Source organism: Anomalospiza imberbis, chromosome 14, assembly GCF_031753505.1.
Source record: "Anomalospiza imberbis isolate Cuckoo-Finch-1a 21T00152 chromosome 14, ASM3175350v1, whole genome shotgun sequence".
Lineage (NCBI taxonomy): Eukaryota > Metazoa > Chordata > Aves > Passeriformes > Viduidae > Anomalospiza > Anomalospiza imberbis.
The window spans coordinates 18,365,425-18,378,000 of record NC_089694.1 but is presented as its reverse complement, the minus strand read 5'-3'; the positions used below and the strand labels follow the sequence as shown (position 1 = coordinate 18,378,000).

Here is a 12,576-nt window from a genome sequence, read left to right as displayed (position 1 = left end):
TCAGGATTTGGTAATGTGAGAGAGTGTTTTCCCAGACAGGTCACATCCCATAGTCCAGGCCAGGTCTGCAGATGCTTTTGGGGGAGAATATTTCCAGTGCACACAAGAGGGAGGCTCCTCCATGGAGAAAACATTTCTTGCACACATGCCAGGAAAGCCCCAGCACTGAAAAGTTGGGTCAGCACCTTTGTGCCCTGAGTGGGCAGGTGAGAAATGAGACATTCCAATGGGCAGCTCGGGAGAAAATTCCACAGCTGCCAGGCAGGGAAAACTGCTAAGTGACCTCACCTGTGAGCCATCCAGGCAACCCCACCTGAGGGGTGGAGTGGCCTGTGGAGGGAGGGAGTGGCTGAATCCTGTGGGATGGGATGGGATGGGATGGGATGGGATGGGATGGGATGGGATGGGATGGGATGGGATGGGATGGGATGGGATAGGATAGGATAGGATAGGATAGGATAGGATAGGATAGGATAGGATAGGATAGGATAGGATAGGATAGGATAGGATAGGATAGGATAGGATAGGATAGGATAGGGAGTCCCATACATAGCAGCACCACCCCTGCCATTGGGGGTGGTTTGGCTGTGAGGAGGAGGGTGGTGCTGTGCTTTTCCAGGTATTTTGCTGCACTCCTACCTCCTGGCTCTTCAAGGAGTGTTGTGATGCTGGGGGAGGGATCCCAGCGCTTGGGATTCAGCCCTAAACCTGCTTTAAAACCTGTGTGCCTCTATGGACCTTGTAGCACCAGAACTGGTATAGAAATTGAACATTTGGCATTGTAAAGAGTGTTTTTGAGGCTGTGATGAGCCCTGGGGTTTGGCCTGCTCAAAGACTGACCTGGGGAGCTGAATTTGGGGCAGCTGCCTGTGGCAAGCCTCTTCTGGTACATGGTTAAATACCTGCTTACTTTCACACCCAGGGGTTCAAAATATCTCGTGTCTGTGTGCAATCCTTTCTGGAGAGCTGCCCCCTTCAAAAGCAGGGTAACAGGTGCTGGGCTGGAAAAGGAGGAGCAGGAGGGTGCCAAAGACTTCTGAGCCTGCCCCAGCTGGAGGAGCAGAGTCTGTGACAGTGCCCTGGCTGGCTCTAGGAGATGGGGCAGACACAAGCTCTGAGGGCCTGAGTAAAAGCAAAAGGACTGGGCTATTCCTGAGTCCACCAGAGCTTCCCAAGCAGGCAGAGCTGTGCCCCTGCTCTGGCAGGGGCCCTGGAGAGATGCAGTTGCCTGCCAGGATCCTGACAGAGGTAGGAGGGAAGTCTTCTCAGGTGGAGCGATGTGGGGGTGGCTGATGAGCGTGGGCACAATGCTTCACACTGCTGCTGGGGAGAAGAAGCCTGGCTTGTGTTGCTTTGCTGTCAGTCTACGACAGGCACTTGCTTGGCAAGCCCCACTGTCCTCCTGCTACTACTCTTGGTGGAGGAGAGCTGGAGGGACCTGGGATGCACAGTGTCTCTGCTTTCCTGGGATTTGCTCGGTGTAAACACAGGGAAATGTGGTATTTCATAGTGCCAACTCTGCAGAGAGGGATCCAACAGGGGAACACCTGTGTGTGCCCTGCAAGCTGCAGAGCTTCGGACCTGGTCCGTGGGGGTGCCCTGGGGACACGGGGAGGGCAGGTGACCTATCCTCCAGGAGGCTGGAGCACGGCCTTCATCTGCCAAGGGTGAGGTCTGGATCCACCTTCTGCCATGTCCCTGCTCCAACAAAGACTCCAATGGCAGTGACACCCCTGCAAAGCAAGCTGGCCGTTGTCTGAACTGGGCACTGCCAGCTTTAAGGGATGGATGGGAGCTGGCACTCAGTCCTCTTGGTAAAGTTACTCTTAAAGAGTTGATTGCTTAGACCCACTGGTCAATGCCAGGTTGATGATGGTGAGTTCTGGTGAGGTGATGCAGTTGTATCTCTCTAAATTAGAGCTTGACAAACCTGAGAACTTATTTTCCTCTTGCTTTGCTGTAACCTTACCAAATGTGCATCACCTGGGCAAGAGATTCACAAGCAGAAGCTGTTGGAAGACTGTTTTCATCACTGAGGATGAAACAGCCTTAAAAATCTATCTCCTGAATATTGACCTAGGCCTCTTCCAAGGACAGAGGATGTTCTGAGTAGTCAATAACTGTTTTTTAATGCTGAGAACCGTGTGTGTGTGTACAGGTGCTCTGCTGGACTGGGTCCACTAGCAGTCCAGATGCTGTCAGGCTTGGTGTCTACTCTCTTGTTCCATTTTTAAGCCTGTACATTTGAGACCTTGTTTTTATTCAGCTTGGGTAGCTGTCTACCAACACCTTTTAAAATCAACCTTGATTTAGCTTCCTCTGTAATCCTTCAATCCCTCTGGGACAACCTTTACACTGTTTTTGCAGCCAGCTGATTGTTCTCTCTCACTTCCAAATTTCCATGGGATATTTGCAATATCCCACTCTAATACCCACTAATCCATTAAAAATACCCATGAGATAGATTAGGTAATCCACTGTGCCTCACAGATTGTGCTCCTTAACTCTCTGCTTCCCCTGGAACAGTCAAAGAATGGGTGCTGCATCTGCCCTGGGAAAGCACTGTTCCTCCAGAAGGATCCCTCAGCACTGGCTCAGGAGCAGGCACAGTTTGCTTGAGAAAATGTTCTGTGACTGTTCAGGTCCATAGAGAGGCTTCATGTGACAACAGGCTGGGACTGTGGCTGCTGTTATCCAGGTTAAGCCTGTGTTTGCAAAGAACATCTCAGGGAGCAGTGCTGGCAGGAACAGAGGTCAGCTCTGCCTGCTCTGCAAGGGCTGTGGCTCCTGGCTCCTCACTGAGCAGGAGCCTCATTGCTTGCACCATGTTGGTGTTTGGATATTCCGAAAGTCTCAAGAGCTGTGCTGTGGTTCTGTGGTACCCTTCCTTAGATGTTCCCTTCTACCTTTGTGCTGTCCTTGATATCCTGGTGAGAGCTTCCTCCAATGTGGCATTTTCCTTGGGAAGTCCCAACTATTCCCCTTTCTTAACTGAATTTGAAATATTTACTTGTCTGACTGGATGAGGTGACAATGCCAGGATGCCAAGAAAGGAGAATGGCACAGGCAGGAAATCCTCATTATCCTCTTTGCACAGGGTGGTGCTGAGCCTGGGGTGGTGTAGCTGGATGGAAACCACACCAGGGTTAGGCAAAATCTCACTCTGTGCATGGGTAAATGGTGTAAAAAGGGCCAAGCACTCCCTAAAAGAGTATGGAAAAATGTTGTAAACCTAAGAAATACCAAGGAAACCTAAAGAAATACCAAGAAACTGTTTTCTACCAGACCTACTTGGAGAGCAGCTGCAATCTCCATGGGAACTAGTGGTGGTAGATATCCTTCCTGCCCCTGCAGAGCCATGAATCCATGGGGAAAGAGCAGGCATTGACATCCCCACACACCCTGGAGGCCTGGGCCCTGTCTTTTACCTCCAAAATCCCACTGAGAGATTCCTCAGCGGTGACAAGTCCCTCACAAAACCTGTCCCCCCAGCCAAAATGCCAGTGCCAGTTTTGCTAACTTGCCTTGAAACCATCTCTCCTCCTGGTAATGTATAACAGTGTAAGGCCATGGAGAGCTTTGCCCTTTTAAATCCAAGGGATTCCATGGGGTGACCTGCTGGGAGTAGAGGGAGAGCTCCAATATCAGCCACTGAATGTGTTTGATGTTTCTGGCTGTTGTGCTAAACCTGGCAAAAGAAATGCACAGCACCGGCTGTAGGTGGGGGAGGGATCATGGAAATAAGAGTGGGGAAAAAAAAAAAAGTCGGAAAAGGATTGGAAAGTGTTAAATGGATGTTTAAACCTAGATTTTATTGGAAAAGTTTGAGTAGGTTCTTAAGGGACCCTGCTGAACTCGGTGCTTCTAGATGTCACTGTAAATCAGAGGTGCTGGATGAAAGTGGTTCCCAGAACATTTCTCCTTTCATGATACATGGTCAGCTTTTCTTGTTCCTCAAGCAATGTTAACACTAAACTGAGTTTGTGCTAGATGCTGTACATAAGCTAAAATAAAAGGAAAGGAACAGGAAAACCAGTGTTGGGAAACTTCTTTGTGATTTGGCTTGTGTAGCCTGCTGGGCTGGCATCTTTTAGATGTTCTCTCACTGCTGTAGCAGAGCCTCGGTCCTGAGATCTGTAAGCTCAGCTGTTATGCAGACAGCAATTTGTGAACTCCTCTTGCAATCTTCCTGTGTGCTGAAAACCCAGGAGCATTTCCATTCTGCCTGCACTGGAGTGTAGTAAATTTGAGTGTCCTGACAACAGGCTGGCCTCTGAGTTATCTTTTGGGTGGCTTCAAAAAAACTACGGCATAGGACTAATTAGTCCATCAGCCAAAGATGATTCAAGGCTATCTGTTCTGGGAGGGCCAGAGGGAGATTTATGAAGAGGATGAATGTTTTCATCCTGGCAGCAGCTCCTCAGCCAGCGACAAGCCTGGTGCTGGATGTGCTGCCTTCTGCACCTCCAATTACCTGGGAGCTCTTGGCTCCCAACTAGCCACATCTGTCAGGCCTTGTGTAACCAAGCCATGGCCGCACGTAGCCGTGACGTGGGCCCGGACTCTGAGCTGTAAACACAAAGCCAGGCTGCCCCAAGGTTCAGTGCTGGGAACAAAGCGCAGGCAGAGGCCTGGGCGAGCCATTTTCTGCAGAAAGAACGAGTGGATGCTGAACGCCCCTGCCTTGTTGAGGAGCGTGGAGTGAAGACTGGAGGGAAAAGTCCTGGCAGTGGAGTGACAGGCTGTGTGCTGGTCGTGCCTGTGGTGAGACTGAGATTGCCCCAAGTGCTGGTCCTGTTGGGTGGGGGGGTCACTGAAAATGCAAGAGAGGCACTGTGGTGCCGTGGTCCTCCATCAGCAAACCTGGCCCTCCTCCTCCTGCCTGCACCAGCCTGTCTGTGCAGAAACACTTCCACCAGACAGTGCCAGGCAAGCTTGTCTGGGACTGGCTGTTTTGGGGCTGCCCTTCAGCTTCTGGAGGGTTTGGAGTGAGGAGCAGGGTTTTGCCTGGATGGAATCTCATGCCTATGGGTGTTTACCATTGAAGGGTAAGGCACAGACCTGTTCTATATGTAGGTTTAGTAACTGAAGCCTCTAATTTTCTCTGGTTGGCTTTGTTTGCTCAGCAGAAGACCTAAAAGCAGCTTTCCTGCTGCTGTAGGCATGTCAGAGACTGGTGATGCCACAGGCAGGGTGCAAGCAGGGAATGCTGAGGCTCATGCACAAAGCTGTCTTGAATAATTTCTCCTCTTGTCCAGAAGAGACAGGGCTGCGCTCCCTCCTGCTGCACGCGTGATGCACTCCAATGGCAGGAGCTCAGCTGCCCCTTTGCCACCTCTAACCTCCCACACAGAGTGAGCAGCTCCCAGGATGGCTGCAGCGGGTTTGGAGATGTTTCTGTGGTTTTAGGTGGATTCTGTACGGGGGAGTTTGCTTTTTCTTTTGTCTGTACGAGTGTGTCGTTGCTTCAGTGGCTGGTTTGTGGATACCAGGCTTTAAAATAGAGATGTAGACAAACTGGCAAAAGGCCAGAGGAGAGCAGCACTAATTGTCAGAGCTTTAGAAAACATGACCTCTGAGGAGAGGTTGAAGAAATCAGGTGCATTTAATCTAGACAAGGCTGTATGAGTGGGGGAGGGAGGGGGATGTCATGGTTTCTCAGAACATAAAAGCTGTTGTTAAGGAAGGATGACTGATTTATTCTTTCACTGTCGTGGAGGGGGGAATGATGAGACCAAACTACATTTAAACTGCAGAGAAGATTTGGTTTGGATATCTAGGAAAAGCCTTCGGTGCAGTGAAATGCAGGAAGGTATTGTTCAGGGAAGCTGTGAAAATTCTGACACCCTGTTAATGCCTTTGTTCCTGTAGTTCAGACTAAAGGGTAATTTTCAGGCTGATCCCTGTCCCTCAGCAACTGCAAACCTTGGCTCTGCCAGCAGTGCCAAGTCCACGTGGCCAGGAATGCAGGAACCAGGAACCTTGAAGCGCTGGCTGCAGTTCATAAAAATGATGTGGCTTCAGTGGACCATAAATGGAGCTCTGTTCACCTGCCCACTGGTTTGGAGTCTCCTTGGCTGTGTCTGTGTTGCAGTTGGAGATCTGAAGGCAGAGGAACCCAAGCTTGCTCTAGTGTTGACTTCCTTGGGTAGGAGTGAAGAGGGGACAGCTTGGACCTCAGCTCCGGACAGCTGCCTGAGTAATCACCCCCCTCTTCACTGAATGTTGAGCTCTTCAGTGAGCTCTCTGGGCTCAAAACCAGGCTGAGTTCTGGGAGAGATGTCCCAGTCCAGGCTGCCATCACCTCTGCTGGAGTGCTGGACACAGCCTTGGAAACACAACTCTTCCTCTACACTTGTGCTGAGTTATTTCTGTTAGCAACGTGACTCCAGGTGCTGGGGTATATGCATTATAAAATAAAATGTGAAAGTAATAACTGGTTGCTGGGAAAATATTGCAGATTAGCACAACTTGTTCTCTGCCTTCACTGTGTTTATATTTGACAAGTATCACTTGCAGAAAAAGGACAGGTTTTATTATAAGTCTTTTGTGTTCTTCCCTTCCAACTTCCTGAGTGCATTATTCTCAGGCATCAAACTACTTTCAGGACAAAATGTTGGTGAACTCTCCAGTGGTGGTGAGAAACAGGGATGTGTGAGGGTGCCATTCACTGGTAAAAGTGGCAGAATTTCTCACACTCCCTCACTCGTGATCTTGCCTTTCCAGGTAGAAGCTTTTTCTTTAAGGGGAAGAAGTCTAGTTCTTTGTACCCACTGGCAAGACACAGATAAAAGCATGGGCCTTTAATATCAGGTTTACTTCTTTTGCCCTGTCTTGGATCCATAAATGCAGAGTTCTGTCTCTTCTGGACAAATCTACAGATGACATTATCCCATATTTGAAATACCCTACTTTTGTATCCCTCTTGCCTGAAGCTATTAACATTGGCAGAATTGATGTCCTTTGTTTATTTTTCTGTACTACTTAAAAGTCTGAGTGTTGGGCACCAGCTGGCCTGGTTTTCCATTGGGCTGCACTGAGAGTCAGGACATATTTTTGTGTTGGCAGTGTCCATGCTCCTGAATGCCTGTCCTGAGCAGACTGGGAGTCAGCAGAAGGTGAAATGGCTTCCCTGGCATCAAGATGTGCAGTAAAGGCAGGACTTGCATTTCATTGCTTGTAGGACAGTCACACACAGGAGCCCAGGGGCTGCACACCCCAGGGCTCACAGGTGGGCAGTGGAGCCTACCAAATTTGCTGGTAGATGAGACGTGGAGGAATCGGCAGGGCCAAGAGGGGCCCTGCTGACTCTGCAGGGAGCTGATCCCTCCACCCCAGAGCTGCTCCTGGAGCTGGGAGAGGGGAGCTCTGGAGCTCGTCCCTGGCTCTGAGTCACTGCGTGACCCCGGGCGCTCGGATGCCACACACACACTCGGTGATGAACACAGCACAACTGTCTGGATGGATGGAAGGGGCTGCACAGGCCCTGAGCTGACAGATATTTGTGGATCCCCACTGCCAGTGCTCCCCTGCTCTCACCACCCAGGCTGCTGCCTTCGCTGGGGGGACGAGCCCTGGCTGGTGCTGGGGAAGGAGGGGATGCACAGCCACAGTGACACAAGCACTGCTGGGGACAGGCTGGAAGCCAAGCAGGCAGTGGGGCATTCTTGGAGGGAACAGCACTGCATGGCAGAAAGGCTCTGGAATGGGAATGTGGCTTCTCCCAGGCCCTGCTGCAGCCCTGTGCGTGGCCCTGACTCTCCTCCTGTCACCAATTAGCCTGCAAGATCCTCAGGGCAGCGCTGACTTCCTCCTCCTGCTATGGCTTCTATCACAAGGCCTTGATTTCAGGGGAAAAAAAAAAGACAAACTATCAAAGTGAGACTTCCTTAAAAGCTTTGCTGTGCCCGTGTCAGCCTCTGGCACAAAGAGGCTGCGGAGAATCGTGTCTCCCTGGCGTGACTGTTGGTTATTTTCCCACCTGGCTCCCTTGTGAAGGATGAAGGCACAAGCACAGCTAAGATGTGTCTGGGAGTGTGTCTGTGATGGGATCTTCAGCGGCTCCACGAGGTCTCCTGAGCACCCCTGCCTCGGGCACCCTGTCAGCCAGCCCGGGGTGCTGGAGCCTGCACTGCCTCTTTAAGGAGATTTGCATAGCAGGGCCTAATTACAGTGGTTGATTCTGATGTTTTCAGTGTTGTTCATATTCCATTAAAGGATAATGCTGCTTAATTTGCAGCAGAGGGTCTCGGTGAACAGCACACCCAATCACAAGGCACCCCTAATGACACTGCTTCCCTACTTCTGGTAACACATAATTAAAAAATCACTCCATTTCCAGTTGTGTGGTTCTCCCCTCTCCCCCAATCTCCTAATTACTTTCTAAGCCATTTCATGATTATCTGTAAATATTTCAGCACTTAGATCTACTAATGAGTGCATGGAAGAGTTAATACCTTGAGTGGCACCACTGCTTGCCTTTCCCTTTCTACTGAGCATTACACAGGATCATTTTCCACCTTGCATGTGTGGGAAAGGGGCTTTTCTTGGGGTGGGATTGGGTTTGTGCTCTGCCTTTGGGGTTGTGGGCCTGAGCAGGGGAGGGGTAACATGCAAAACCCCATTTCCAGCTACAGGAAGGCTTTTGCTGGGTTTGGTAGTGGTTGTGTATCTTGTTTTAAATTGTTTTATGTGGCTTAAACCCCACAGTAAAGACTGTCCTGTTCTCTAATCCGAGCTCTGCTCTGAAAAGCCACCTTACAAATGCTGCTTTTTCACTTCATAGATCTGTTTCCTGTACTTGTCTGGTGCCTTGGGTATTAAAACTCACTTGGGATTTTCAGACTGAGTACTCAGTACTCAGAGTGATGGAGGAATGAGCTGGAGCATGTTTCCTGCCCGAGGCTTGCATGGGCTTGGGTGCTGAGTTCTTTGTATGGTCAATCAGGACCACCTTGTGCGAGCCCATTAGGAGCCTGCTGATGGTCTCTGAAGGGATTATTTGGAATAACCAGAGATAATTGTGTTACTGGGGGTAATTAACTTCCAGGAATTATAAAAAAAAAAATCAAGCTTAGGCTGCACTACTCCTTGGGGTGAGTCTGTAAGTCTGGGAGTGAGAGAAATCTAATCACTTGAGCACATTCAATTCCATGATACTCAGGGTATGTTGCTGCTTAAAATCAAATCCATGCATTTCCTAGGCAATTCTTATATTGCAGATAAGAGAAGAGGAATTGAATGTGGTCCTAACCCAGCCTATTTGTGTTTCAGGTAACCCTGTCACAGTGGGAATGAGCATCCACATCTCCAGCATTGACCAGATCTCTGAAGTCAACATGGTAAGTTTGGAAAGAGAGAGAAAAAGGAAAAAAAGAGAGAAAGGGGGAAAAAAACCCCCAACTATAAACTGTTCTTCCATGTTCTGGCTGAGATTTACTTCCAAGGCAGTGGTTTCTTGGAGGCATCTCGATCTCTGCTAGCATCTCTGGAGCTTGTGGCATCTCATCTCATCCAGAGTAGATTCTTATCCCTTCTGTGCTGGTTGCACAGACACCTCCCCAAGTCAGAAAAGCTTATGCCTTAAAAAAGTAGATGTGATTTTTTTTTTTTCTTTTTTTTTGGTTGATGCAAAGGTGGCTTTATGGTCAGTTGGTCCCTGCCAAGTTAAAAACAGTGAGTTTTCATTTGTTGGTGGCAATTCAACATTTCCTTGGAGATCTGTGCTGGAAAGAGAGGCATCTAATAGAAATCTGGTTTTGGGTAGCATTGATAGATTGGAGCTTTTCATACCTCTGTGAACAACAACAAAAAAATCTGCTCAGGTAGCAATGGTTTGGGGTGAAATCTGTGAAATTTGTCGGTTACTTTGGTCATGGTTTAGGTTCACAGCCAGGACTGTCCCTCAGAAGCCCTCAGCACCCAGCAGAGGACATAGATTGTGTTGTAATTGCCTAATCTTGCCTATCTCCTTCCTGTCCAGGGGCTTTTCCTCCAGACTCTGCTCCTTTCCCAGGGGCTGAGTGGAGGGGGAGGCTGATGGGAGCCTCCTGACAGCTCCTGCCCAGTTCCTCCCTTCCTGGCCCGTGCAGGACAATCCTGGGCCAGTTCAGAGCTCTTGCAGTTCAGGTCAATTAAAATCTTGGTCTCCCTCTGCTGCTGGCCCATTTCTCTGTCTCTGCCCTGTTTCCCTGGCCCAGCAGCTCTTCTGAGGAGGGGGGTGACACAACCTGACCAGTTGGTATTGTTTCCAAACTGCCTGAAAAGCCTGAATACGTGTTGGAATGAGCCACGGGGAAGAGCCAGCCATGAACCTTTATGTTCCTATGTGAAAGTTCCTCTGCTACCATCCCACCATCACCCGAACTCTCTGCATGACCTGTGACACCTCAGTCCAGTGACACTGGGCAGTGGGTGTGGCCCTAGATTTGGGTACAGAGGCACTGGGTAGCTGTGCTTGAGTTTAGGCTCAGTTTAGCAGGGCCAGATGGCTTAACCTAGCTCCACCTATCTTGCCTGTCAGGCCACAACTCAGCTTTGAGTCATCTCTCCTCCTAGGCTCAACTTGGACCTGGGTGTTCTGGAGCAAATGTCACCCTCCTGCTAGAGCAAGGATGGACAGTTTGGGCTTGTGCCTTGAGACCAAGACTTGCACAAACATGACTGAGAGGGGGTGAGGCATTGGTTCTCAGCTGTAGCAACTGCCCCTGTGAGCCTGAGCAGCTCTGTCCCCAGCACAGGAAGGACAGGGACCTGCCGGAGCGAGTCCAGAGCAGGCACCAGGATGATCAGAGGGATGGAGCAGCTCTGCTGCGAGGAAAGACTGGGAGAGCTGGGATTGCCCAGCCTGGAAAAAAGTCAGCTTAGGGATGGCCTCCCAGTATCTGAAGGGAGCCCACAAGAAAGGTGGAGAGAAACTTTTTACAAGGGCTGGAGTGACAGGACAAGGGGGAACGGATTCAGACTAAGAGAGTAGGTTCACATTGGATCTCAGGAAAAAATTCTTCCCTGTGAGGGTGGAGATGCCCTGGCACAGGGTGCCCAGAGAAGCTGTGGCTGCCCCATCCCTGGAAGTGTCCGAAGCCAGGCTGGATGGAGCTCTGAGCAGCCTGGGATAGAGAAAGGTGTCCCTGCCCATGGCAGAGGGCTGGAACAAGATGATCTTTAAGGCCCTTTGCAATCCAAGCACTCCGTGAAGGCAGCTGAGCCCTGCAGAGGCTGATGCAGGATGAACCTCCTGCTGGACAGGTGTCCCTGGGCTACAGGGGCTGATCAAGTGCTTTGTCCAGCAGGTGTGAGCAGCTTGGCCAGGCACGCAGTAGCCATTGTCCCAGCAGCACTTTCCAACCCTTGCCATGTAAATGTGGTGCTCTCCCTCTGCAGTGAGCCCCTGCTCCCCTCTGGCACACAACTGGGGGAGAAACAGGAACAATGATCCCTCTGTGATGCACAGATTTCCTGGCATAGACCTTCATCCACGTGCTGCTCTGGATCCTGCAGAATTTGAGCAGCACAGTGATGGACACTGAGTGCTTTGATGGTGGTTGGTGTGGCTGTGGTCAGGCTGGGCACCACTGCCCATGCCATACTCCTGTGGATATGAAGGAATGTCACTTCTAGGCTTTTGATTATCCCCCCTGGCTCTCTGTTTGACAAGAAAATATGTCCTGCTCATCTTCCCTACATAGACTGGGGCAGGGGGAGAGGGTGTGGAAAGGTTTTGAGATGGGAGTTGATGTGGCTGTAGGTGAGAATTTATTCAAGATCAAGATCTCTGAGCACCATGGTGAGGCAGCTTCAGAAAGGGGATAAGAATCAGAATCATCTTAAAGAACAAATGTTTAGGGAGCAGAAGAGTTCTCCTGTGATGTAAGTTTCCAGGCTGAAGGGATTTTATGTGCATCATTCTTCTGTGTGACAGATGCCCCGGGGAAAGGGCTGTGTTTTACCCCCGCTCTGGACATGGATACTGGCAAGAAAAACAAGGCATTTTTTTGGCATCATGTGTGCTTGGGAAAGGAACAGTGCAATGAATAAATTAAAGACACACAAGTGAAGCTGGGTTGTCATGGTGACCAAATAGCTTCTATTGTTCCACAAGGAGTGTTATTACTTACTACCCCTTGTAGGATAATTAATTAATCCTCAGACATCCTTTTGGGAACAATGGCCCTGGTGCTGGGACTGGGCAGGCTGAGGAGAGCCCCTGGCTCTCCCCGCCTTTCCTTGGGACTCCTGGCGCCTGCTGGCTGCCTGGTGGTGGGGAACAAGTGCTCTCAGTGACCAGACTTTGCATACTTCCAAAAGCTGTTTTCCACAGGAGTCCAGCTGGTTGTGGTGCTGTGGAGCAATCCAGCTCCATCCACGAGCACTCCTTGCCCTCACTCCCATGGGAACCGTGTTCCCAAAATGAAGATGTGGTGACGTTCCTGTCCTGGAGGACACAGGGCTCTCTGAGAAGGCGGCACAGTGATGTCCTTCTGCTGGATGTTCCCAGGCACTCTGGCACACAGAACGCTCTGCAGCTGTCTGTAGATGCCATGTGTGTTCTGACAGCCAAGGCTGATGCACCTCCAG

The 12,576-nt window shown here is 50.2% G+C and overlaps 1 protein-coding gene across 1 annotated transcript in view; it reads left to right on the top strand.

Annotated features, from left to right (window-relative positions):
* Nucleotides 1-12,576, top strand: part of LOC137482785 (gamma-aminobutyric acid receptor subunit beta-4-like) — a 72,134-nt gene that overhangs the window by 17,076 nt on the left and 42,482 nt on the right. Inside the window, 1 exon segment of the mRNA XM_068205387.1 lies at nucleotides 9,274-9,341. Within this exon segment, the coding sequence (XP_068061488.1) occupies nucleotides 9,274-9,341 (68 nt within the window).